General features: G+C 47.1%; 1 protein-coding gene across 3 annotated transcripts in view; it reads left to right on the forward strand.

Annotated features, from left to right (window-relative positions):
- The window catches only part of LOC144141189 (tumor susceptibility gene 101 protein-like), a 51,056-nt gene extending 24,284 nt beyond the window's left edge, over positions 1 to 26,772 (forward strand). For 2 of the 3 annotated variants that reach the window (XM_077672747.1, XM_077672749.1), the window contains exons 8-12: positions 2,324 to 2,452; positions 5,906 to 5,998; positions 11,046 to 11,179; positions 20,231 to 20,333; positions 24,593 to 26,772. In XM_077672747.1, the coding sequence (XP_077528873.1) occupies positions 2,324 to 2,452; positions 5,906 to 5,998; positions 11,046 to 11,179; positions 20,231 to 20,333; positions 24,593 to 24,673 (540 nt within the window). In that variant the 3' untranslated portion in view covers positions 24,674 to 26,772. The remainder of the gene's footprint in view (positions 1 to 2,323; positions 2,453 to 5,905; positions 5,999 to 11,045; positions 11,180 to 20,230; positions 20,334 to 24,592) is intronic. The other variant, XM_077672748.1, reaches the window with a different exon arrangement.
- Positions 26,773 to 27,335: the final 563 nt, after the last annotated feature.

Here is a 27,335-nt window from a genome sequence, read left to right on the forward strand (position 1 = left end):
AATATGTTTACGGCCGCGCACAAGCGGGATTTAACCTCGCGCAAGTGGAATGCTTTTAAAAAAACAAAAAAATAGGAAGCTGATGACCTGTTTGGGGGGGGGGCGTTCACCCCCTTCGCCCCCCCCCCCTTGGGACCGCCACTGCCTTACCGGGGGATGCGTTCATAGGCGGCCGCCACCGCAACCATGTACTTTTGCCGCTCTTTCTAATGGTCTGATTCACTATGAGTTTACCTAACAAGTGCGTCTTATACACTGGTGTGGCTTATATACCGTATAATGCGGGATATAGGTCGAGGCGGAATATAGGTCGACCCCCTTACCTTGTAGCCGGAAAAAGCAAAAAAAAAAAAAAATAGGTACCAACCATTGTTTTATTGAGACTATACTTGTTTCGTCTCAGATTACTCATTTCAAAATGTCTGAAGTATCGTCGGACGACTGCTTCTGGCTCGCTGTCGCCCACACAGCAGGTCGTCCTCGGTGCAGTCCAGGGCATTGCTTATGCAGCACTTCTTAAACACTCGCAAGACCATGTCATTGTGAAGCGAGCGAAACGCATGGGACACTCGTGTGCAGAGCGGAGCGACAGCCAGTCTGTGCAGGCGGTCAGCAAACATCTTGGGGTATCCATTCGTAGAGACATCGCACGACGCTAGCGGACAAAATTTGCCCCTTTGTACAGCAGCACAGGTGCACAAAGCAGCGCCCATGAAACGAGGCCTTCCGAGCATTGCATACCGAGAGCTGCCCCTTCAGCTAACACCACTAGCAACACTTCTTTTGGCGATACCGAACTGGCGCAAGGCGGACGCGTCATTGGCCTTGGAAAACCCCCAACTTTTCTTTTAAATGCTGCTGTAAACTGGCACCAAGTGTCTAAACTCATTCTGAGCAAGAAGAAAATAGCACGCATACATTCGCCGACAGCGAGAGAAGCAACAAAACAAAGATGGCGACGCGTCCGATTGATGGTGGTGGCGATGGTGCCTTTGAGGTTTGGATGGGCTCGATGGGCTGCCCGGTCGCCAGATGACAACAGCCAAATGACTGCAATATAGGTCGAGGGGTGACTTTTCGGCAAATTTTTCTGTAAAAAATCTCGACCTATATTCCGCATTATACGGTACTTTTTTTTTTCGGAAAAACTGTCATTTTGAGGTGGTGCGACTTACACAAAGGTGCGACTTATAGACCGGAAAATACGGTACCTGTTAATCAATATTTTTCCCAGCCTGTTGTTGTTTTATGTATAAAAAGCAACCGACGCCTTTGCAAAGCTCTGCCATCTTTGGTGCTACTGAGATAAGGATTTGTTTTTTGCTTGTCTTGGCTTGTCATGTGTATGTCGCCCAAAACACAGCTACAAGTTCTTCATTGAAAGGGTTAACTCGTTTGTCTTGGAAAAGTGACAGGTTTAAAAACATTGTGGCACTTTTACATTAACATCTTTGCAGTTCTGCGAGTTTCCTAATCATCACGGCTGTTGTTATCGAATGACATTTATTTTGCCATGTAGACCTGCATGGCAAAACCCGATGTCATTAACAGCTAATGTCGTTCGCTTTGAGTGACATTAGATTTGCCGTGTGACAGGGGTCATAAGCGGGTGACCTCTGACCCCATCCTGCATGGCTGGCTGGGGTCGGAGATTCTCCCTTGGCAAGCAGGCAGGCCTCCCCCACAATCAGTCAAGCAAATGCGCGGGGAGTTTGCGACTGAACACCGAGGGTTTGCACTGCGTAGTAGCTGTCCTCACATTCGGTGGTCACTGGACAGGAATACAGTTTTTCATTTTGCGAAAAGTTGTCTTTACAGGCAGGTGGCCTGTAGCACCTCATGCAGTGTTCCACAATCCCTCATTTTCTGGAGCTTGTTGAGGGGGTGTCTCTAAGAGTGATTTAAAAGAGAGAGGGTCCTTTTGTTGGGTCACTCTACGACGAGATAGATCACCTTACGTCGTAGAAGGATCTGATGTTTGCAGCGATGAAGCGGAGGCCACTGACCAAGCCAAAATAACAGTTTGACGTTTCGGAACCCCTACGAGTACCTTGTTCACAATGAGCATAGGCCGTGAAAAACGATGCTATATATCATTGTTTATATAGCATCAAATATGTACCATTGTTTTCTACAGCACATGTTTATTGTGAACAAGGTACCCTCAGTGGTACCGAAAGGTCAGACTGCTATTTTGGCTTGGTCAGTGACCTCCGCTTCATCGCTGCAAACCTGCTTTTACCTGATCTGATGGGACTGGGTGTGGGACCCTGATCTAAGGGTGTTGTCCCCTCGGCCTTCTTTCTCCTCCTCCTTTTGGCAGCAGCAGCAGCAGACCAGCCCCCCCTCGCAGACGGGCACCATCACCCAAGAACACATCCGGGCCTCCCTCCTGACGGCCGTCGAGGAGAAGGTCAAGGCAAGACTCAAGGAGGCCCTCTCCGGGTCACAGGTGAGCAGGAGGCCTTGGAGCACTGTTCCCTCTCTCCTGGGCTATTGTTGTGACCGTCTTGGGCAGAAACCGAAGTGCTACGACAACGGCAAGGCAGGGGTTACAGAAACGGCACGTACGACACAAGGCAGTACAGCGCAATGTCGTGTTTGTAACCGTCATTTCGCTTTGCGTTGTGGTGGTGCTTCACTTCCTGCTCAAGATGAAATACCAACTAGCCTTCTCTGCCACGTCGTTCACCAACTTGTCAGGGGAGCTTTAGTAACTGGCACATACACACACATGCACACACAGCATTCTTGTCTGGGTGCTCCGTAAGAACATTTTTGTAGCATGGAGCAAGCGCAGCACCAAACTTGGGTAGGTTGCCTAAGCAAGGATGCAACTCCAATCTACTGAGGGAACACTTAGCATTAGTGGACGTGTATTGTTACGAAGCATTATTATTACAATCACATTCTGTTTCGTTGGCGATAAACAAGAGTCGAGAGGACTGACAATAGCAGTCACAAATAAAGGAAACTTGAAAGTTATCACACAGTGCACATGTATGTATCACGGAGTATTGTGCGACATTTTTGTGCTGAAGTCTAGCGGTGTAACAGTAAGCATCGAGGCTATTCAATGCTATTCAACAGAGGCTATTCAACAACAATTGGGAAATTGTGGAAAAGGGGACAGTGATATTGAAGAGAAGTGCACAAAAGTGCACTGTTATGTTTTGTTGGCTACTCAAAGCCTTAAAGGGGCACTGACACAAAAATTTTGCATCTTGCTTTTTTTGTTGCGATAAGTAGCTAGTGACCTACTTATAACCTGTAGAAACCTCATTTGCTTCAGCCTGCGGCGGTTGTTTAATTAGAGGCATTTTCAATGCGGCCGGTCGCAGTTTCGGTTTCAGCGAGTGCCGCGAAACGATGGATTTTGTGTGAACAAAGCTGACCACGTGACCGTCGGAGGGATATCACAGAGCAGAGCCGCCGTAGCACTGTCGAATCCGCACCGACGACAGTTTCTGCGAATGCCCCCACGTACTGATCTCGCGAGGCGCTTGATTAAAAAGCGACCGTGGATGTGACGCAGGCGCTGCGAGTGCAAATGCTACCGCGGCCAAAGAACGACGCGCGACGCTCGAGACGGTGGGTGGCAAGACGCGCGCTGGGAGCAGCCGTCCGGTCTGCCTATAGGTCCGCCTACAGATGTGTTCGGCTTAGCACTGCGGCGGATATTCGAGTGCCGCTCTCGTAAGCCGTGCAGATGACAATTTTTAATGCAACCCGCCATCGCATCATTAACTCCTTTCTCATGTAAGCCACCATGGTCGGGACTTGGGAACAATTTCGTGCAGCGGTAACAAGCTTTCATTCGAGCTACCTGCGCCGGCCTGGGCCACTTCGCGGCCGTGGCCGCCGCCTGCACAGCGACCGTGCGGCTAGCTCAGTGGGCTTTTCGTGCCTCTGGCGCGTTTTCGCATCCAATGGTAATAAACAGTAATAGAAACAGAGTGCCTGGAATCGCTGTAGAACTTTGGTCGCGGCCAGCTGCCCGATGAGCTGACGAAATCACGGCGCCTCCGCCGCCAACGATCGGGTCGTTCGTTCTCGAGAGCAGAAGCTCCGCCCTCCAGCCCTCCGATTGGAGCGGCGAGCCGGGCGAGCCCGCAGAAAACGCCGGCAGTGCGGAAGCGGCAAACACAAACTCGTGACGTGTTTTGATGTTGTTTATTTACACAATATCCTCGGGATGTCGATTGCGCGTGGTCCTCTGCTGGCTGCTCGGTTGCGTTTCGCACACTTCAAATTGATTTTAAATATGTTCTAGGCTGTATTCGCCGCTGATATTTTGCAGATGATGTATATGTGTTCCCACCAATCTATCTCCGAAGTTATCTCGCCTTCAAAATTTTGTGTCAGTGCCCCTTTAAGTGACCGAGAATATCTACAGTGTCATGTATGTTCACATAGCTGTTCAAATGACCAAGGGTGTCTCCAGTGTCGTGTGTGTTACATGCACCGTTCAAGCACTCTGCAGGAAGGAATTCACGTAAACGCACATTTTACTCTACTAATGACTTATAACAGCAGTGGTCTGTACGTGAAAACTGACCGCGTCAGTCAATGCAGCCGGGTCAGATTTAGTGGTAACTAAAAAAAAAAAGCAGGTCACCTGCTATTCAAGAGTGTGTTAGAAGAGAACGAATCCTGTCATGCCTAAAATGCACACTGTATTAACAGGGCGATCATCAGCAACAACAAAAAAGAAGCACGGAATGTAATACAGATGGTAACGGAAATAGAAGAAAGAAAACAGGTGTATAGTAACAAGAACTGTGAACAAATAGAATAACGAGAAGTCTCAGTAATGCGCAGAAAAATTGGAGAGAAAAAAGGACTACAGCTGAACCTTGTTATAAGAGACACTGATGTAAGAGACAAATGGGTATAAGAGACACTATTCACCCACATGGTTGGCTGCCCTATCTTTCCCATTAAATTGACCTCTTTTATAACAGACATTGGATGTAGAAGATTGGTTATAAGGGACAAGTCATCCTTGAAGTTTAATCAATAATCTCGCTTGTAACAGACATTTTAACTTCAGATGCAGTGTCACCAGTCACTAATTGCAGTTGCTTCCATTGTGGAAACACAGGTAGACGACAGACAGGTGCAGTCGCTATTTATTATAACTTCAGCAAACACAAAGTGGTTCAGTCAGCTATGAAATGACAATGAGAAGCCCTGCCAATGGAAATGCAACTTGCAGAAGTGGTCGAAGCTTACTGCCATCCATTGGGTGGAGCGCGATCGCATATGTGGGCTCTCCCACTCGCGTAGCTCCCAATCAAGAAGCATCGCAGATGTTGAGTCCTGCAAGCCTGACAAATAGCCTGAGCACACAACGGAAGAAGCTGTGCGCCCTGGCTATTCATCAGGCTTGTGAACCCAACATCTACGATTCATCTTCCACAAACAAGGAAAGGAAAAAAAGCTTGTAGAATCGGTTGTAAAAAACAGTGTAAATACAGTCATGAAGCAAACGAAGTTTCATAAATTCTGGGACCAAACAATAATTAGAGTGAATCTTTTGAAACATGCTGTAGCGTTCTTTTGAGCTTATTTTAGTCATACGGTGCCCACATTGAACTAGGGTCTGATTAGCAAGTGAAAACATGGTACCCTGCTTATAAGAGACATCTCGTATAAGAGACAGAAACTGCTCCCCGGTACGTGTCTCTTATAAAGGGGTTCAACTGTACAAGGTACGTCGAGAGGAAAAACCCAAAGGCCTAAGTGTGCAACCGCATGCACCAGCTGTGGTCAACACTGATCAGTTAACGGTACTGGACCTTGGGGCACAGGGAACAGTGTCGGGTGGGGGTTCCCAGTGGAGGGACTATGTGAGGGGTGTTTCAAAGAAGGTTAGTGATGCCCTGGTCTCGCTTCTTCACAGGCTGAAATGGACGTGCTGAAGAGGACGCACGACGAACTCACTCAGGGCAAGACCAAGCTGGACGACATGATCAGCCGCATGGACCGAGAGCAGGTCTGTCCCCCATCTCCTCTAGTCGATTCCGCGTTTGAGGAAACTTACCGTATTTATTCGAATCTAGGCCGGCCCCCGAAAGTCCGAAGCCACACACACAAAAAAAAGTACCTTGAATGTAGGCCGAACAAAAAGGCGAGGTCAGCGTTCACAAAAAGAAAACACGTTTATTGAACATGAAGATGCGGTGCTGGAACTCAATCAGTTTCTCTTTCAAAATCACCGGGCAACTTCTGGGCGATTGAGGTTCGACGACGGAGGCTAAAGCCGAAGCGCTTCATGAATTTCTGTAGCCAGCCCCATCTGGCTTTGAAGTGCGTGCCCGCGATAAGCCTCGTTCCCTTGAAAGCTCCCTTGCTTTTGCCTGGAGCACTTCCGTCGTTACTGGAAGGGCAGCTGCTCGCTGCGTCCGAACGAAGTCAGCCAATGCCATCTCCATTTTGTGGTGACGGCCTTCTCGGGGTCCGGTGCATGCCAACCTCGTTGCAGTGCACGCAAGTATCCTCTCCCGTTGCGTCCTCCAACGACGGACATTTTTTTCATCCACGCCGAAGTCCCGCCCGGCTTGAACGTTCGACGACAACTCCGCGGCTAAAACGACTTTTCTTTTAAAAGCGGCACTATAATGGCACTTCTTGTTTGGTGCCATTGCGCTGTCAAAACCAAATGCGACACCGCACGCAGGCCACTATCCGCACAGTTCAAAATGGCGGCATCTCCCCCAGCTATGGCCCCTTAGTGGCTACTGGCTCATCTAGTAATGGCTGCAATACGTTCTTTTCTGGGCGGCGCAAGCTGCGCGCCACTTCCCTCAATTTCACTTGGAAATTGGCGCGTGTTTCAAAATCCCCGAATCCAAGCCGACGCTGGAGTTTGATATATCAGTATTTCAAAAAAAAAAAAAAATATCAGCTTAGATTTGAATAAATACGGTAACACTTCACCTGTGTGCAGGAGGTTGTTGTCCATGGCAACAGTTCCAGCTAGTGCAGCAACGATAAGCCTTAGGAGTGTTGTGTCGCCTAGTTGAAAAGTTCTTGTTGAGTGTCATAGAGCTGTGGAGCAATGTCCGCATATGTTGGTTTGTAGCTTGATTTTGCATAGTGTGCTTCTAATCAAGCGGTGAAGATTCAGAGGAGACGCATGTTGTCTGTGCCTTCCCTATGACCTTGCCTTGTTCACTACAAACTTTAAAATTAATGCTGGGTGGGTTTTTGAGTTTAGTGATGACACGTGAGCAGATTTTGTGTTGGGAGGGCTAGGTAATTCTTGGAATTTCCTGGGAGACCGTCACAACGGGTCAGGAGAGAACACAATGTGGGCATCATTCTGATCCGGGTTCTAGAGGAGTTTTATTTGAGTTCTGTTTGTATTGGCTGCACTGCAAAAGCAGCACAGTGTATAGAAAGCTGCAAAATGAAGGTTGTGTGTGCCGCTATACCCTATTCCATCTCCTCGAAAATTTTGGAAGTACCGTAAAAACCCGCGTATAATACGGATCCGCGTATAATACGAGGTGTAATTCGGGGACAGCAAAATCAGAAAAAAAAGTTTTCATCCGCATATAATACGAGGTAAAGAGCACAGAAAACATTTATTTGCACTGCAGTTATCCTTCAGTCATTGTCAGTTTTCACTGGCACTGTCTCCCGACGTCCGTTCAGTCATCGTTAGGTTCACTGCCGCTGTCTTCTGAAGTCGCCTTGTTGGAAATGTCTTCCCACAGAAAGTGGTCCTCAGTGCCATCAAGGGCGTTCGAGATGCCGCATTTCTTAAAAGAGCGACTGACGAGCTCCTCTGGGATGCTGGCCCACGCATCCGCGATCCAGACACAAAGCACTGCTGGAGAAGCCCGCGTCAGCCATCCGGTAGCTGTCACTTACGGGTCTCCTGACCTCATCCACTCTTGGTAGCAGGACCTGATACAGTCTTTATAAGGCTTGTTGATGCAAACGTCTAGCGGTTGCAGCTGGGATGTCATTCCTCCTGGAATGACAATGAGTTCGATGCGGGGTTCGCGCAACAACTTATTTACGGCATCGTCCAGGTGGCAGCGAAAGGCGTCCAACATGAGCGCTGACGGGAACCCCCAACAGTGCTCCAGGCCGCCGACACCACACAGACTTTATCCAGTCAAGCACCAGTTGCTTTCTCCACCCGCGAATGCTGCCTTCGGTGACGCCGAACTGCCGTCCTGCGGCGCAATTACTGATGGTCTCGGCACATAAAATAACTTTTATTTTTATTGCTGTTGAATACTGCCTTCGTGCACCCGACATCGTGATAGAGTTGCGGGGAACGTGCCGATCCTTCGCGCCGTCAAAACAATCAAAATGGCGCCGGCTGACAGAAGCAGCAGACAGCTAACGCCACCGCAAGAAGGCCCACCCTCCGCTGAAACCGAAACCGAAAGTGCAAATTTTCGGCTGAAAACTTTGGGATCCACATATAATACGAGGCAAAAATTTTACATAGTAAAATTTGGAAAAAAACCTCGTATTATACGCGGGTTTTTACGGTAGCTTCAAGAGGGACAGTTAAGATGTAATTTTCCCAACTGAAAGCTGGCACCACGAAAGGGTTCTCCAATCAAATTATACTAAGGAAATCCACATCTTATTGGTCAGCAGGCCTCATGGCTTGTCTAATGAGTCTGCCAATGGGCTTTGCGAGAACGACCATTCTTTGGCAAGACTTGTGGCCCGTTAACATAAGTTTTCAACTGAGGCTAAAATTTCACCCTTGGTTCGTACGTCCTTTCAACTGAACACGTATGCAGTCAGTCATTAATAATCAGTCAGTCATTAGACGTCAGTCATTAATAAGTAGTCTGTCTCTACCAGAACAAACGCTTTGCTTTTTTTATCAGCCCAGTCCTAGCTGCAGTTTTGGTGACCTGGACATGGTGCTGCTTTGGATATGTTGAGTTTTACAATGATGGTAGTAGACTCAAAGGCACTTCACCTAGTGTTCACAATGTTTCGGGATTTATAGCCGGTTTCTGCTGGAAAAAGTGTGGCAGTCACTGCGCTCGCTTTTACATGCAGCAGTTTAAGTCAGTTTATTGAGCGAGCTTCTCCCCAAAGTGCAAATCAAGTTAGAACGTAGGCAGTGCTGTCTCGCTGTCTCTGATTAGAGTGCTGTTTCCTAAGCACCACCCCTGTCTGCTAGGCGCGGGTGTGAGAGAAGCTAGGGGAAAGTTATAGCACAATGTGTGGGCTCGAAAGTGATCTGGCTACACCCACTCAGTTTCTGTAATGTCCCCTTTTCTGAAAGCTGCTTCATCTTGTACCAAACAGCATTGCATACGAGTCTGCAGTTATTGCGGCCAAGTGAAGCAAATAATTCATTCAGGAGGGGGAGTTCTACTGAAAGCATCCCACTACACTCTACGCCCGTTACAACGGACCCTCTGAATCCGGGAAAAAACGTCTGCTGTAGCCGAAGTATGCAGTATCCGACGGGGGGGAGCGGCAGGAATATGACCCCTAAAGTGGGTACTTTGACCGATATTGCATATGCATAGTACATACACTTTGTTCTTTCTGCACGCCTGCAGCACCTCTGCACAGTGTTCGCGCGAGGGCAAAGAATCGCGTAAACACCGCTCCCAAAGCTTAGCACCGGCACTTGAAAAAGGCCTAGCGCATGCGGTCAAGCGTGTAAAGACACATGATAAGCTGAGCAAATAAAGCAAGAATATATCTAGGCGCAATTATTAACCAGCTATAAAACATCAGTCGTGGCCATCAGCATTAGCTAGGCTCTTTTAAATCCCCGCACGACGAGGCAGGTTTTCCCGAAACGGTTCGTCAAACAAATCGGATCACTGCCTGACGTTCCCTCAAGGCAGCTTCCACATTTTTAGCGATTTTAGTCTGGTCATTGAAACAGCTGTAATGAAATAATCTGATGACGGACAGCTGTGAAATCGAAAGTTAGACCAGTTGGACTGCGCATGGTTACCTGCGCATGACTGCGCATGGTAGATTGCACACAATGGATGGGGAACAACCCCCTACTTGAGGCATTTCTTTACCTTTTTCACAGAATGGAACGGGAACGATGCATGCGTGGGAATAATAAAAGCCGAACTTCACTGAACCCGACTTTTTTATTACATAAAAAAACTGACGAGGGCAGACTCGCCCCCGAGTGCACCACTTCGAGTATTCGATAGCCCTGTTTTCAATCTCACCGGAGTCGTGTTTATCGGCAGTGGCCTTGTTCTTGATGGTAGAGCGGACCATCTGCTTAGACAGGCCTGTACTTCTGGCGATGTCGGCCTGTTTTCCCCCATGTTCAACAGCGTTAATTACGCTTAATTTATCCGACAGTGAAATCAGCTACCCTGCCGCTCATGCCGCTGGTCGCACAAAAAAAAAAGCCACGGGCACTGGCTTGGGTTGGCTGCGCCAACAATCCGGCTGCCAGCAATGTTGCCAGACATAACAGTTTTCTTGCTAAACTAAACAAAGAAAAAGCACATCGGGCGCCGGCCTTGCGGAAGTCCGCTATAAACATTCAGTCGAAACAATTTTCGCCTAAAATTTAGTCTGTTGTGGCCGATAGTCTGCTCTAGCCGGGTCCGTTATGAGCGGAGTGGACTCCATTTAAAATGCATGGGGACCAGACAAACCAAAAAAAATGGCCTGTTGTAACCGAAAGTCCGTTGTTGCCGGATCCACTGTGACGAGCATAGACTGTAATAGGAGCAAAAGGCCTCGGTGCCTGATAGTCTCATTGGAGCCGTTCTTCACAGTATCACCAGTAATGTAAGGCTCGAGCTGCGGTCACGTTTCCATCAGTAATCCCCTTCATCACCTATTGTGAACATCTTCATGTTTTAATCTACGGGCCTTCTACACGCATATATACAATATTTTAGGATATGTCACACTCATCTCTTTCATATTTTACGATAAAACCTGACTATTGAAGGGCCACGTAACGTAGTTTTGGCGCTCTTTGGTCTTGGATGCCCTTGCGCCATGAAACACAGACGCACACACAATGTGACACGTTGTGCTGTGTCTGGGTGTGACAGACGGAGTTGGAGGCGAACCTACAGAGCCTGCGGGACCGCAATGCGGAGCTGAAGGAGCTCATCCGCAAGATGGAGAACCAGGGGGCCGTGGACGTGGACGAGGCGGTGGTCACCACTGCGCCGCTCTACAAGCAGTGAGTGCTAGTCTTGGGGACGGTCGAGTTCAGCAGCGAGCTTTGAGAATGAAGTGGTGCTGCTGAGATCCTCATGGAGTGTGTTTATGCGGGCCATCTCTGCCAGGGAGTTGTTTTAGTACCGTATTTTTGCGCGCATAACTCGCACCAAAAATGCGAATCAGGGGTGAAGTAGAGGTGCAGATTATATGCGAGGTGCGGCTTCACCGCAGTGCGCATTGGGCCATGAAGCCCCCACAGCAGTAATAGCGACTAAGCCACTGTTATGCCATTGACAGTGCTTACTTTGGACACACAGCTCAACAATATACCTATACACGCAAAAATACGGTATCCTTTTCTCTACCTAATCTTCCACTTCGAGTGAAAGGGAGCCCGGTAAAAGCTGTTCATCGACAGCTTCAGGGTTTTTTGGGCGCCGATAAAGAACGCAGCACAAAGCGCCTGTGTGTGCAGCAGAAACATTATTCACAAACGGGAGGACTAAAAATGCAGAACAGTAATACCAACGCCACAGATTGTGGGAAACACGTGCCACAAAGTTTAGAAACTGTGTGTTGTACGTGTTGTGTTGGTCACTCCCATGTGAAGACTATGCGCACCACCGCGAATGGGTGGCAAAGATGATACCGTATTTTGCTTGATAACCCAAACCAAAAAAGGCAAAAATTTCACTGGCAAAGCAGGGGCCTTTCGTGCAGCTTCACGGCAATGCGCGTTGTGCCGTGAAGCTCCTGTGCAGTAACACTGACAAGCCTTCCATGGCAGCGAATGCACAAAATATACGAAGACCGGGAAGAAAAAACAAGGACGAGCGCACTCTAACAACCGAATTTTATTAGTTAATTGTGGCTTTTGCCTTGCAGTCAGTGTATTCTACTTGCTTCTTCTGTCTACATTGTATGTGATGTGTTGGTTGGGCAGCAGCTTTGGTGCAGCCTTTCCTGTATCAAATGCGCAGGCAATACGCGAGGATTTTTGGACTTTCTTTTGCGGCGGGCTGAAAGTGGGGCTGTGGATTATAGGGGCGGGTTATACACGCAAAAGTGCGGTAAACATTACACAAGTGAGATTAAGACATGGCGTACAGCACGGGATCTGGCAAGGATCGGACCTTTGGGACAGTAGAGGAGTGCTTTTCCGGGGGCTTGGGGTCATTCTTGAGAACTGCGGCCAGATGCTAGGATCCCCAGTACCACAGGGTAAACACCAGTTACCGTATTCACTCGCATAATGATCGCACTCGCGTAATGTTCGCACCCCTGAAGTTTGTCGTCAGAGTTCAATTTTTTTTAAATTTCCCGCGCAATGAACGCACCCTTCAATATGTCAGCAATATGTCGCATATGCCTTAGCAATATGTCGCTTGTGTACCAAGTCTAGCTGATAATGGTTGTGCATACCTCTGTTTCCTTCTCTTTCAAAGAGGAGCAATATCAGCAAGCGTGTGTTCAATATTGATAAGGTGATGAGGAAAGAAACCCTCACTAGATGCACCTAATGTACTCACAAGACAAAAATAAAACGCGCTCAAGTTGCTGCGTCAGCAGCCATGTCTGTTTTGATGTCCCGCACTGTGACACTGTGTCAAACTTGTAAATCGCAGCAAACTCGTTCCGCCGCTTTCCGTAATTCATGAAAACACTGCATTTTGCGTCACTTTACAAAGTGGCTGGCAGCGGTATGCGGAGTTTTTATTATGTTTTTATTATATTCATGACACCTATCGTGAAAAATTTGACAACTTGCTTGTGTTCTCTGTGCTCAAAAATTTTTTGCACAAAATTTACCCCGCATAATGAACGCACCCCTAAATTTGCACCGATTTTTCTCCAAAAACAAAAGTCTGATCATTACGCACGTAAATACGGTATATGTGTTTGGGTCACACAAATTTAGGATATGAATTGAAACACATTGATCAGGCAAAAATAAATTTCAAAACAGGTACAGTCCTTCTCAAAATTTTCTAGGCCATGCTGGCTGCCATTGTTCAATAATTCAGTGTACAACATCTCATGTTGGGCCCCAACAAAGTATTCTGCACCAGAAAGCTGACCTGACCTGTAAAGTATTCTGCACCAGAAACCTGACCTGACCTGACCTGACCTAACCTGACCTAACCTTAACCTAACCTTAACCTAACCTAACCTAACCTAACCTAACCCAACCCAACCCAACCCAACCCAACCCAACCCAACCCTGTGACAGAAAATTTCGGCGGATTTCGAGCGGGTCAAGAAGCAGGTTCTTTGGAAATTTTCCAACCTAAAATTTTGACAAAGATTTTATCTTTCTTTTATCTTTTGACAAAGACACCTATCGTGAAGACACCTATCTTTCTGGCAACTTGTACATCTGGTACAAGTTGCCAGAAAGATGTTGGCTGCATCGCTGCGTGACACCATGTCCCCCGTCATCTTGGGTGGCATGGTGGCCTTCTCTTCCTTCACGAAGATAGAGTCTAATCCCGCTTGATAGAGTCTAATCCCGCTACGACGAAGTCCGCTTCGACGAAATTTCCGCTTCAACGAAATATTTCGAAGTCCCCGTCAGCTCGCCATAGAAGTCAATGCAACAAAGTTCTCGCCACAACGAACCATTTGTCTGGCTTGCTTTCGCTTCTACGAAATTTTTGATGATTTGGGCTGGGTTTGAACAATTATTTTACAATAAAATAAGCATAGCGCCAGCTATCTGTAACTTTTTATACATTCAGGACGCTTAGTTTTACCGAAAACATACGCGGTGCGCCCACACTGCCACCCAAAACAAAACAAAAAAACTCGTAGGTGGATGTGATAACGATGCGGCGGGCCGTCTTTACACGAGGCGCAAGCCAGGTTCGCCAAGCCGGAGCTTTAGCCAATCCGTATCCAGTTGAAATCGCGCGAATGTGCTCTGCTGCTGGCATGGCTGCTGGCGCAGCGCAGTCATGTATGCGTTGTAAGCAGCTGCCTCTGCAGTTTTCCTGCTATAATTCTTCAAAGTCAAGAGCAAAAATAATGTTTTCGTGTTTAGTCTTAAACCCGCGTCATCCTAACTTAGTCGCGAGCGGGCGGTCGCGATAAATGCAAGCGCGGCACGCGGCTTGCCTGCCAAGGTCAGTTGCTGCCGTGCCTAGTCAGAGGATAATTAAGATAACGGCGCCGTTCCTGCCACAAGCGAGAGGGGGGCTTCCAACCGGGTAGCAGCTACCTGCAAGTAATCAGCTCGGTGGAAACGCCTTGTTGTACAGCAATACGCTTTGCGCCTGCATTTCTTCATTTCTTCACCTCTCCCCTTCTCCTCAGTATCGCGCTCTTTGCGTGCTGGTAAAAAAACAGATAACCATTGGTATGTTTGTTATCTGACTTAGCACGACGTTAGTCACTCTTTTTTCTAAACGTTGTATAATGCTGCCAATGATGCGGCAATATACCGTGCTATTTTTCTTGCCCTTCCGCGCTGTGTTGGGGCAGATTTCGCCTCAACGAATTTTCGCTTCAACGAAATTTTTTGCACGTCCCGTCAATTTCGTTGTAGCGGGATTCGACTGTACTCTTTATTTGGGGGGTTAGGGGAATTATTTTAGTTCCGGCGAAATAATTGGGCTGCTACCTTGAAAGTGTCGAATGGGGGAGAGGGTGGGACGTTGAGTGATTTTTAAAAAAATATCATTTTTAGTTTTGGAATGGAATAAAATATTACTTGGCAGCGTTGCTTAGCAGCACTATTATGTGTCAAGCCTTGGAAACTATTCCGCACCTAATTTATGCAAGAAAAAGAATCCTTAAGGAGGCCATGGAGACAAAATTCGACTTTGTTTAATTTGAATGAACCAGGCTCCAGAACATCACTTGGCTCCGCTTGGAACTAATTTTACAGCTCATTAAACTTTGGTGGCACCAGTGGCAAGGAACCATTTTGAGTGCCCATTTCAAACACCAAAGTTTAATGAGCTGCAAAATTAGTTCCAAGCGGTGCATCAAATAACCTTATTGCATGTAAAGATTATAGTTCTATGGCCAACACTATTTTGTCTATTGTCCCTCCAAAAATGGCTAATTATCTCTAATTATTTCGAGAACTAATTGACGAACTGAAAAGACAATGCCACATTTGAAATCAGTGGGGGGAAAGCAGCAAGACTGACAAGTTTCACAGAGTTTACTTCAAAATTAAAAGAAGTAGTTTTAAGAGCCATGTCTCCCCCCTTATTAAAGGAGCCATAAACAGAGAACACAAGTTTCGAAGTTTCGTTCATTCAAAAAATTGCCTCGTTAGAATCATACTGACTCCACTTTTAAGGTAAACTTGGCTCAAATAAATAATTTGGCTAAATAAACTTGGCTAAATAATTGGGAAAAAAGGGAATGGCCATGTGACCCACTAGCTCATTTCCCGCAACAGAACCTATGACGTCATTTGAGCCAGCTCTCTGCGATTGGCGGAGGCTGGCGAAAGCAAAGGCAGAGCTTATAAGCAGAGCTTATAAGCCTGCCGAACGGGCTATTTGCGCCTAAATTTAGGGCTTATTTTTTTTAAAGCAGTAAGAATGGTGGGGACAAACACTGGAAGTTATGAAATCACACGTAAACTCAGAAGTACCGATGCGTACTGCTGTTGGTACTGCGCGCACTATGCTTGGTTTAGCTGCACGGGACTGCGGGGCTTTGGGTTTGTCTCGGACTACACTGGCCGATTGACGCAAGCAAGGGTGTCTTACGTGACCATATTTGTCGAGCGAGCACTTTGTTTCACAAAACGAGTATTTTGTCCCTGGACAAAAACAAACCAAAGGCAGAAAACTGTTTGCCACGGTATTGTGGCGCCATCTAGGTTGACTAACAGTAAACGAGGCTCCGCGAGAGAGGAGGAGAGTGGAGACCGGCCGTGCCGCAATCGGCTGCATAGCGGTCGGTTCCTGTGATGTCATTGCAGTCGAGGAAAACGCACGATTTAGCGCGAAAATCAAAATTTTAACCTAAATTGAATTATTTCTCAGTGAATAAAGCATCGTTTGCATCCAGACAAGCACTGGGGGAACTATAAACAACAAATCCTGCGAATAAAATAAACTTGTATTTTATCTTCGTGGCTTTTTTAAGACGAAGATGGTTCCTCTGTCATGAAACCTGAATCAAAGTCAAAGTCCAAAGTCCAAACCGCTTCCACTATGGTGAAATGCTGCAGTCGGATAGGCGTCTGGCTTCATGACGTGAGAGGCCCAGGTTCAATTCCAGCCACAGAAAGCTTTTTTTTTTTTTTTTTTTTTTTTTTTTGAGGCGCTTGATGTGCCATTGTGTGAAACTTTTGGTGTGGCGCTCTGTGGCTCAAGGTAGGCATAAAAAGCTTTGCTTTAACTCTTTCGGGACCGCCGGAAAAAGTGATGAAAAAGGGAGGTCGCAGTACAAATTTTTTACTACATAAAGCAAAGGCACCATCCCGCCTTAGCATATACCAAAATGCAGCTAATTATATTGTAACGTGGTGGCAGAGCCAATGACACGAACGATGGTTGAAGGATGAGCAACAATCTATTTACGGAATTTGCAATGCGGCCATAACAGCGCGCGCTGCGGCGCAGCCATTTCTTCGTCGTCCTCGTCGTCTTCTGCGATGAGCCATGATGGGGCATTGGCCGCATAGGTATCTCATGACAATATGTTCTTTGACATACAATAACAAGTTTTTCTTCAACACTGACGATAGAACCATAAAAAAGTCTGAAAGTAGGGACTTCGTAAAAAAAAAACTACAGAAAAAGATAGAAAAAAAGCGTAAATATAATTAAAAAAGAATAAAATTATTTCAGGATATACACAATCTAACACAATGCTTTGTTTCTTTATTGCGAAAGTTTGATGCAGCTAGGTGTAAGTGGTTTTTTTTGTTTTGTGTGTGATCTCTTTGGCACTAGGGCCATGGCTACTTCGTCGCCCAGGTACACACCTGGCTCTCGTCTCGGCGAAAACTTGATCCGTTTCTGCACTGGTGGCAGGAGATCACCACCATAGGGAGTTAACACCGTCGCGAACAAATATAAACCAGCCGGGACATATTTCGAGCGTACATACCTACTCCAGAGCCAATTGAAACCGAAACCAACACCCACCTTTAACTGTGATTTGATGTTCCAGGCTGATCGACACCCAAATCCTCACTCAAGCTGAAATTTGATCTCTAAAGTCGCATTCCGACTCTTTGCTGCCACTCTCATCGTTAAAATCCACAGTAGAAGGTGAAGATATGCGAGACGGACGAGGCTGATTTCTTATCGCGCTCGCGCGAGTATGATGCCATGTTTGTTTACATTCGAAACCACTGCCCGTCAGACTAAAATATCTGATGTGTTGCCGCCTGGCGATAAAAAAAGAAACTTCACAAAAGAGAAAACTCCAGTTTTCAAACTATCTTCTAGATGTCGCTAGGTGTTCCATCGAGCGAAAATTTGTATTCTGCAGGCTCGCGAAACCATCGATCATAAGTGATCGATGGCCTATGGAGAGGTCCCGAAAGAGTTAAGTCGGGGAGTGTGGTTAAGTGAGGTGAAGATTGTCAAACTCGATTGATTGATTGATTGTAGGGTTTTACGCGCCGACGCAACGCAGGTGATGAGGCGCGCCGTAGTGGAGGGCTCCGGATTAATTTTGGCCATCTGGGGATCTTTAACGTGTGTCGGAATCTCGTTCACATGGGCGTTTTTGCTTTCCGCCTCCATCAGAAAAGCGGCCGCCGCGGCCGGGAATCGAACCCGCGACCTTGTGCTCGGCAGCACAACTCCTTAGAGATTGTTGAACTCTCGGAGTCTTTTCGGGTATTTTAGACAAGTTGTCATCTCTTCTTCCATTTTTGAGCTTAAAGGAGCACTGACACCAATTTTCGGCGTTAATATTATTGCACAGTTCGCTTCCTTCACTCAACATAATACCCTGGCTGAAATATGAGCGGCCTGCGACGCGAAGAACGTAGTTCAATTGGATCTCATTTATCGCGCCGACGGAGCAGCGCGCGGAGCGGCACTCAGCAAATGGACATCAGCGTGACGTCAATCCAAGAGCGGAAAAGAAGTGACGCGACAGCGCTCGTCAAAAACTCGTGACGTCCCTTCACGCGTGCGACCCCACGAGCGGCGAGCGGGCGCAACACCCTCTCAAGCGGGCGCCGGTGACGTCCGCACAAAGCGGTGACGTCTGTCCGGGAGTCTGTCATATGCGCCGTTCGGGATGAAAGCGCGGGAATTTGAAACAAACGATTTTCAGGCCGTTCAATGTAATTAACTATCGCGCGCTGAAGTATTTGAAGGGCTGTTTCGGGTTCGCCAGACCATTAAGCATCGATAAAAACAATAAAAGTGGAACATGAAATTTTCGTGTCAGTGCTCCTTTAAAGCTGCTAAAGTTTCTAGTTTGGGAATTTGCTTGCCACGAAATCATCTGGCAATTTCCTTCGATATCTGTGGTCATGCTTAGCTACACCCAATCACCATGCCCGAGTAAAAGTGACTTCCGAGCAAGTTGTTGCATGGGCTGTCACCAAAGTGGGAGCTTTGTTAGGATCAGTGTTTCACCTCTGTGACACTGTTTGCCTTCACTAGGTGTTGCTACAACAGCCCATTTACACCTTGCCTGAAGGATTTCATTTCAGCCCGGGACCCTGTTTTGCAAGCAGAGAAATGCTCTTGAAAAAATCAACCTGAGCCTAATTTTTATTTGTACCCTAAAATGTAAAAGCCGCACAGATCTCTCTCTCTCTCCCTCTCTCTCTCTCTCTGTATATATATTTTGTGTGGAAAAGCGAAACTGCCCCTGTGTGCGAGATTTCGGTGCACGTTTCAGATCCCCAGGGGGTCAAAACTAATCTGGAGCACTCCACTACGGTGCGCCTCGTTGCCTGCATTGCATCGGCGCATTAAACCCTACAATCAATCAACTCTATCTGACCCCTGGCCCTATGCGAGCATTTATTTGCAGCACATCCCTTATTGCTTTCAGCTTCAATTTTCGGCATTTATGGGAATAACATGCAGCACACTTTATGCATGTGAAGTAGCACTTTATTTTTGCCTATTTTTGCTGAAGTTTGCCATGCTGAGTTCCATCAAACTTTGCCTCCCTCAAGCAATCATGGTGCGACGCTGAATTGCAAGGATGCTGAACATTGCGAGGGTAGTAACTTCTGCAGCACACAGCCTGTTGCGTGAGCTTTGAATGTCCTATAATTCTCCATCGAAGCATTTTTTGATCCCCTGTGAACTTCATACTGTCGCGAAGCCAAGGACGACGCAGTTGTCTCGAAGGGAAAACACGTTTATTGGAGCGAACTTGTGCTCCCCTAACAACTCAAAAGAATACAGAGGCGCTGAAGCAGCGGTAAACAAAGTGATTCCAGAACATCCAGAACATTGTAGATCACTAAAGATTATTCTGGGCTAGCGACATTAGGGCGAAACAGTCTGCTTATCTGAATCCGTGCGGCATAAAGAATGGAAGACGCGCTTTGCTAGGAACGCAGATAACACAGCCGGGCGTAGCCCGGTAGTAAAAACAAACAATAAATAAACGAACCCATACATGGTTCGCGGCAATATGTGCGAGTTGGAATGCACCGAGATTGTGACACACCACCGACAAACGCAGTGTATCAGTGCTGTTTTCACTGTTTTGGTGAAGTGGCGTGCAGTTTTGGCCTGCCCGCGGACTGTGCAAGCCAAAGTATGGGTCCTTAGGCTGAAGGACCCATGCTTTAGATGCACCCGCAATGGGTGCATCTTGGCGCGGGTGCTTGGCGACTCAAGCTGTGATTTGATGGGACGTCATTAACGATGAGCGCCTGAAAGACGGGGCACGAAAAGGAAGTGCTGCCGATTGTGTCCTTTACCTATTGGAGAGCAATCGTCTTTGGGGTGCTGGTCATTAATCATGAATACTTGCCAACTCACCCAACTCACAGCCCTCTTGAACTATATTGAGGGAGCGTGTGAGGTGAGATGCAGTGAGGGGGCAAAAAAGAAGGGGAGGAGGTTGAGACGCTCCCCTCACCCTCTTTCTTAACCTGTCCCTCTTCCAGGCTGGTGAGTGCGTTTGCGGAGGAGAACGCCACGGAGGACGCCATCTACTACCTGGGCGAGGCACTGCGCAAAGGGGTCATCGACCTGGACGTCTTCCTCAAGGTACCCACCTTGCTGCTTTGCCATTCATTTGCCTGATATGGGATGCTACGTATAGGTGTGAAGAATCAAGGCATTGTAACCCTGTAGTTACCATTCCAGCCGACTGTTATTGTCAGTGATTGCAGGGCATTTCTGAGACTAGCAAGGCCATCTTGCGGTTAGCTCGGGAAGTGCGCTTTATGGCCAGTCTTGCTTTTATTTGAAATGGGGCGAGAACATCATTTGTGATGCAGTTTGCTAATAAGTGTTGACGCTATCAGATGACCTTCAAACTTGACGAGGGGTTGTAGGAGGCACTGGAGGGGAGGGGGGGCAGTTCAGCGCAAATCCAACACACAACCCGAGAGTGCCAGTCCCATCAGATCGACAATCATTTCAGGTGGCTTCTGCCAGATCCTTATCCTGTCTTTTTTGTTCAGTTGAAGTATTTGACTTTAGCAAATGCATGTGGTCCCGGATATATTGATCCCGGATTGCCATATTGTTGCATGTATAGAGCAGTCTAAACATCCCCTTGGAAATCCCGTACAGAAGTGTAGCACTGTTCTATGCGCGTGTTCACCAGCACATTCAAAATATCCATACATTCAACGTCACGCCACAACTGCCCCTGCAAGTGCACTTCTCCTGACGGGGTTCTGACTACGGCTTGTCATGCGCGCTGCCACGTTCAGTGAAAAGATGGCGTCAGTTGCTTAGGTGGCCTTCGACACCTTCTTGCAGTGGATGTGGGGAAGGAAAGGATCTCCCTATAGCACGATAAGAGAGGATTTTGAAAAAAAAACGAGTTTTGGGGGCCCAATTTTGAATCCCAGAGCCACAATCCAGCTTTCTCTTCAATCATACTCAACTAGTGTCATACTAATGGCTATACGCCTCGAGATTCGCGATCGCTGCGCCTCCTCCCGCCGCTTCTCCGCGGCGTTTGCGGGATTAGCGCTGCGTAACTGATAGGTGGTCATGCAGTGTTTTGGTTCTCTTTCGCTTCTCTTTGCCTTTCCGCGCACTAAACAACTTGTTATGGTGACGTCTGTAAGCAAACTGCACATTTAGGGCACTTAAAAAAAAAAAAAAAAAAACAGCTGCGTCTTGATAGAGCGCTCGAGCGCCAACGAGAGCTACCCGGGGAGGCGGTTCTGCGCGCTTCTTGGCCGCTCTTGCGGGCGTCGGCGACGACAGCAGCATATCACCACTGTCACCTTCGAACACGTCAGCACAAGCGAATTCTATTTATTGTCGCCTCGTTTAGACCTGATATTGGCACTGTAAGAGGTTGGTGCGTTTTGCAGAGCAGACAACAAATGCGGCTTTGCTTCGAATATGTACGTCGTAGAAAAATATGTTTCGGGGATGTGATAACCCAATAGCTGACAATAACGTGCCTTTATGGGAATATAAGCCACGCGAAAATGTTAAGTACACTCAAAGGCTGTGCGTTGTCAGATATGTGCCCAATCAAGCTTTATAGCAAGCACCAAGGTATAAGTTAATGAAACCACGGGAAAATGAATCGTCTGCAAGTCAGGAATAAATAGAATAGTCGTACGGGAATGAAAAAAAAAAACAAAGTGCAGCTTCTGAAAAGACGTTCGTTTAAGCAAGGTACACTATTCAGACCTACAAGATGCGAAATGCACTGATATTTCGCAAGACATTGGGGGGGTGGGAGGGGGGGGGAGGGAGGGGGGGGAGGAGGGGCCGCTCAACTATCGTTGTTTACAAATGCGGAGCGAAATCAAGGAACAAACGTTTTAGTAATCACACACACACACACACAAGCTGCGTGTTCACTTTTTGTTTGTTTTTCGCCTTCGACGAACGGCTGATCACTCTGCAGACGCATTTTTTGAATACAGGGTAGGCAGTTCACAAGCTATACGAGGTGTCGTTGGAAGATTTGATTGATTGATTGTAGGTTTTAACACGCCGACGCAACGGAGGCGATGAGGCGCGCCGTAGTGCAGGGCTCCGGATTAATTTTGACCACCTGGAGATCCTTAACGTGCGCCGAAATCTTGTACACACGGGCTCGTTGAAAAGTGTGGTATCTGATAAGGCTCTCTGATTTCGGTTTATGCTAGATTCTGCAGTCTCCCCGTGTCATATAACGATGTTTCGAAGAAGAGTTTAGTCGTGGAAGCGGATTACTCTATAAGCCCGTCTCCGCGCTTCTCGTGGAGGATAAGTGTTATCTTTGCGAGCGCTCACCTCGGGACAAGAGGACCCAGCATTAAAATTTGTCGTCGTGTGCTGACTCCCGAGTATAATTTTGCGTTATCCATCGTACTTCTTTCGTAAAATGTTTGTGAAATATATGCCGCATTGGCTTGTTCAGGGTAGTGATCAATATAAGCGTAACTTGCGTGCTGTCAGGTATAAGTGCTCCGTTAGATTATACAAGCGCACAAAGTCGATTTACATCACAGTGTATATGGCCGCAACTAGGCCATCGGCGGAAACACGGCTTACGGAGACACTGCCACTAAATTTCAGGGCAGCGGAATCGCAATCAGCTGCATGCATATGCCGGCTTCGGGACGCCGGCCTGTGACACACAACTGGCGCTCATACCGATCGAATTTACCACACTAAGATCGCGTCATAAACGTTTTTACTTTCGTAAACACACCACGCTTGCAAACAGAGTGCCTGCTCCACATTATTCCGTATTTCGAACGCGTAAAAACGGTAAATCGCAGTATTTAACGAGCCGCGAAAGCAACGGAGACAGGGGGGAGCGGGCCGGCGACTCCCGCGGCTGCTTTCGAAACGGGCCGGTAGGGGGATTTCAGTGGCGCCCCTACAGGCCGCGCTCGAGGCGTATAGTACGTACTTAAGGCATGTAACCATACATTTCGGGGTGTAATGAAAGCTGTCTTCCTTGCAGCGCACGGCTGCGATCCACAGTAGTGCGGCCAAGCCCCCTTTTAGGAGCGAGAAAAGGAATTGGGATTGGACTCCAGCCGTGATTGCGCTGACCAAGGCAGTCACGTTTGAGGAAGTCTCAGGGTACCAAAGAGACGAATGCTGCCAGCGTGTAGTGTGCTTCAGTGATGAAAGGCTATCTTTGAAGGTCTCCTTCTACCGGTTTCTTTCAAATATGGCACAGATGCCTTCTTTTTTTGTTGTTTATAACCTTGAATCTGCTTAAAATGTATTTCCCAAAAATGTATTGAGCATCTAGCCCACGCCAATCGTTGTGGATCTGCACGTTTGAGCCGGTGGGGGCGTAGAGTTTCTTACGTATCCCAAAGAGGAATCTGGCGCCAGTGTTGATTGCAAATTCTCGGAGGCCGTCTCCATGGGCGTGATAGAAAGGAGAAACAGTTTCACTTTCCTCTTGGCATGAAAACTGTAGCACATCTGATGTCAAAAGGAAGGAAGGAAAGAAGGTGAAACTTTTCTTTCACTTTACTGATGCCAAAAGGAAATCAGAAACAGCCTGATAACCTCCTCACACAGAATAGACCTTTCTGACTACACTGGCATACCGTACTTTCTCGCCTACAACCCGCACCAAAATTCCAGAATTTCAGTGGCAACTAGGTGATAATACGCGGGGTTTTTCCTTTAGTGGAGCAATGCGGCAATGCGCGGCATTGCTCCATTGCATTGCAATGCGCGGCATTGCTCCATTGCATTGTAATGCGCGGCATTGCAATGCGCGGCATTTTAGCGGCAATGCGCGTTGTGCAGTGAAGATGACCTTGTGTACAACAGTGAGGACTGCGGCTCAAGTGATCGCTCTAGCGATAGCTCTAGCGAGAGCAGTGACACTGAGTGAATTGTGACTTTCGCCTTGCAGTCTGGGTATTCTGCATGCTAAATTTACGCTTTTTATATCTACATAGTATGAGATGTGTTGCTTGAGCAGTAGCTTTGGTGCAGCCTTTCCTGTGTCAAATGTGCGGTCGCAATACGCGAGGATTTTTTTTTTATTTATGGTTTACGGTGGGCTGAAAGTGTGGGTGCGGATTATATGGGGGGGTTATATGCGCCAAAATATGGTAAGAATCTTGCATAGCGTCTTGCTAACGAATTAATTAATGCATCTTGTAACTCAAACTATAAAAGACAGCCTTAGTGTGATTTTAGTTTTGTTATTATGGTGGTTAACTGTATCGATTCTCCTTCTTGATTTGATTAAATTTTGTCCGTAAAATAACGGAGATAGTTTTATTTTCCACATTTCCCGCTTTAAAGGAGGGACGACTACTCTTAGCCTTGGCACTCAATGCTTCTTCTTATTCTTCTTCCAGCATGTGCGAGAGTTGTCAAGGAAGCAGTTCATGCTTCGTGCCCTCATGCAAAAGTGCCGGGAGAAAGCTCAGCTGCCTTAAGACAGTCGGCGCGCCCTGCGCAGCGTAGCATGCTACAACACCCTCATCTTCTGTTGGGCTGCCCCGGGACTGCACCAGAACTGTTCCCCCTCTACACTGGTGGTGCCACCCGAAGGAACATGGAGTGTCGTGCCCCCACCCCGCTCTTCAAGCCCTTTTGTTTCAGAGGATGACGACAGCACTAGCCTTGCGGCCCTCACTAGGCCTTCTCGCTTGGATGGTGCTTATGCGAGCGAAAAAGACGCATTGTGCATCTTTCTGTGTGTGTGTGCTTGGGTGGAGTTACAGCCTATGACAGGTTGGCTTCGCTCCTTTCGAAAAGCTGGTGTTTTGTCGAGTTCTTTCGACTAACGGCGGGCAACTTCTAGGAGGGAAAAAAAAAGAAGGCTTAGCCGGTTAAGAGAAATTGTAGGAGTGGCAGTTTTGGTTTGTCAGAATGCCACTATAGAAGGATCGTAGGATTTGCGGGCAGGGATGAAGGAAGGGAGATTGTTTTCGGTGAGCGCTGAAGTGATTCGAGTGAAGCGCGTCTCATTTTAACGTTTAAATTAAAAGAAAGGGTTGAAATTTTAGTGAATGGTGGTCACGTGGACTTGAAAAAACTTCAGCTGCTAACTATACGCCATTGTGTATTTGTTGACAACATCGTTGCTTGTCTTTACTTTGTCTCGCGTTTGTGGGCATTCGAAGTGAACAAAATTGAAGCGTAGAAGGTTTTGCGGGAAACAGGTACCTCGCGTCTACTTTGTTCATTCGATGCTCTAATAACCTAAAGTTAAATTAACCTGATAGCTATCGTTGTTCCCAAGGTATGCTGATGTCAGTTTGAAATTTAAACGTTTCTTTCAGTTCCACCTTTTAACATTCTGTTAAAAAAAAAAATCTTAGAGGCCCAACTTATAATGCATAACCATCATCCAACTTGTATACCCCCCCCCCCCCCCGTTTTTTTTTCCAGTAAGACTCGACAATTGTCAGGCTAATGATTTGAGTGCTTACTGAAGGCGTGTAACCATACAGCTGCCGTCAAAAGTAATTGGAACGCAGTCTCGTAAATTTACCAGAATTTCTTTTTTTTGGAAACTGCCTGGCTGCATTGTACGTTCAAAGGAGTCCTTCCTAATAGAAAAATCTTCCTATAAACTGGTAATGGCTGTCGTAAAGCCAGTACGACAAGCATTTTGTGACATTCGCAAATTCTTGTTCTATTTACTAATGAAGGCACCTGTACATTTTTGGGGCATAGCGGAAGTTGGCTTCCTTGCAGTGCACAGCGGGGATGCACGGTAGTGCAGCAAAGCCCCCTATTAGGAGCGAGCAAAGGAATTGGGAACTGGACTTAAGGCTGACCAAACCTTTGAGGAAGTCTCAGATCTGCCGAAGAGAATAAGCAGACGAATGCAGAGTACGTGTAGTGCTTCAGTGGGCAGAGGCCACTTTGGAAGGTCTAGTTTCTTTTTTCCATGACACGGACTAACCTTGCATCTGCTTAAAAGTTCATTCCTCGAAATGTGTTGAACACCTGGCGCACACAAATTATGGCTGATCTTGGGTGAATCAGTGGCTTGGACACGTAGGTTGGGGATCGATGTATTCAGGGCAGTAATTTCTGATTCGGTGCTGTTAAAATGCTCATACAGGATGTTTTCTTTTTTTCTATTCCTTCCCTGTTTAAGCTTTGCAGTGTAAGGCAGCGCAATATTACCTAGCATATACGCCTTCTGCTTTGTTGGCTGCCACTGTTTTGCACTTGGCAAGCTTCTCATAAAGCATTGGTGCATTGAGTGGGTTGGAAAAGGGGGGTAGCACCTTCGTCCCGACGGGAATTATGCCTGCGCATTTTCATGCTGGTCACATTGGGAATTGTGCAGTTGCAAAAGAAGGGGGGCCACTTAGTGGAGTCTACCTGTGTCGCAGTCACAGAACTATTGAAAACGGAGCAGCGATTTTGCACCGTTCCAACGCAGACAAGATCGGAGGATCAAACTGTGCAAGCAGTGTGTGCAAGTGCATGCTTCGAGTGCAAAACCTGTGTTGCTGCCCTCGTACCCCGGCAGTGATTTTCGTTTTGTAATAAACTTCAATGCACAGTACATAAATGTGTGTTCATTTGCACAGCTCTTAAAGCCCTCGCATCCACCCAGCACTTCTCTTTGTGCAATGATACCTTCGTGGACAAAGAAAGTAGTGCAAGGAGTTATTGCTTTTAATGTTGGAAGTGTGGCTTTTGCACTTCGAAGGAAAGTGAAGATGTTGTCTTGGGGTAATTCGGTAGTTTCAATATACGGTGTGGGAACTCTAGCATGCCAATGAAGTTGAAGGTACTTGCACTATGAGGTGAAAGTGCGTTGCAAGTAGTGCTTTGCACCGCATGTTAGAGGGAGTTTTGTCTCCAACATTCACTCAGCTGAGTGGTTCGGTTCGCATTGCATACCATACAGCAGTTGGCGTTCTTGTGGACCATGTGTGCGTGTGTCTTGACTTGTGACGAGAAAAGCTAGCGTTAGCAGCATTGACTTAGCAGCTGTTTTGTCTACTCTCATTTGAGGAACATTCCCAAAGCATTGCCTAAAATGACAGACCTAACCGTTTTTGGAAAGGTGCCAAGCTATCACAATCACCAGCTTAGTGCAAGGAGGGGCTCAATTTAAAATGTTAAAAA

This window comes from Haemaphysalis longicornis, unplaced genomic scaffold (assembly GCF_048455015.1).
Source record: "Haemaphysalis longicornis isolate Haplotype H1 unplaced genomic scaffold, Haemaphysalis longicornis Haplotype H1 scaffold_6, whole genome shotgun sequence".
Taxonomy (NCBI): domain Eukaryota; kingdom Metazoa; phylum Arthropoda; class Arachnida; order Ixodida; family Ixodidae; genus Haemaphysalis; species Haemaphysalis longicornis.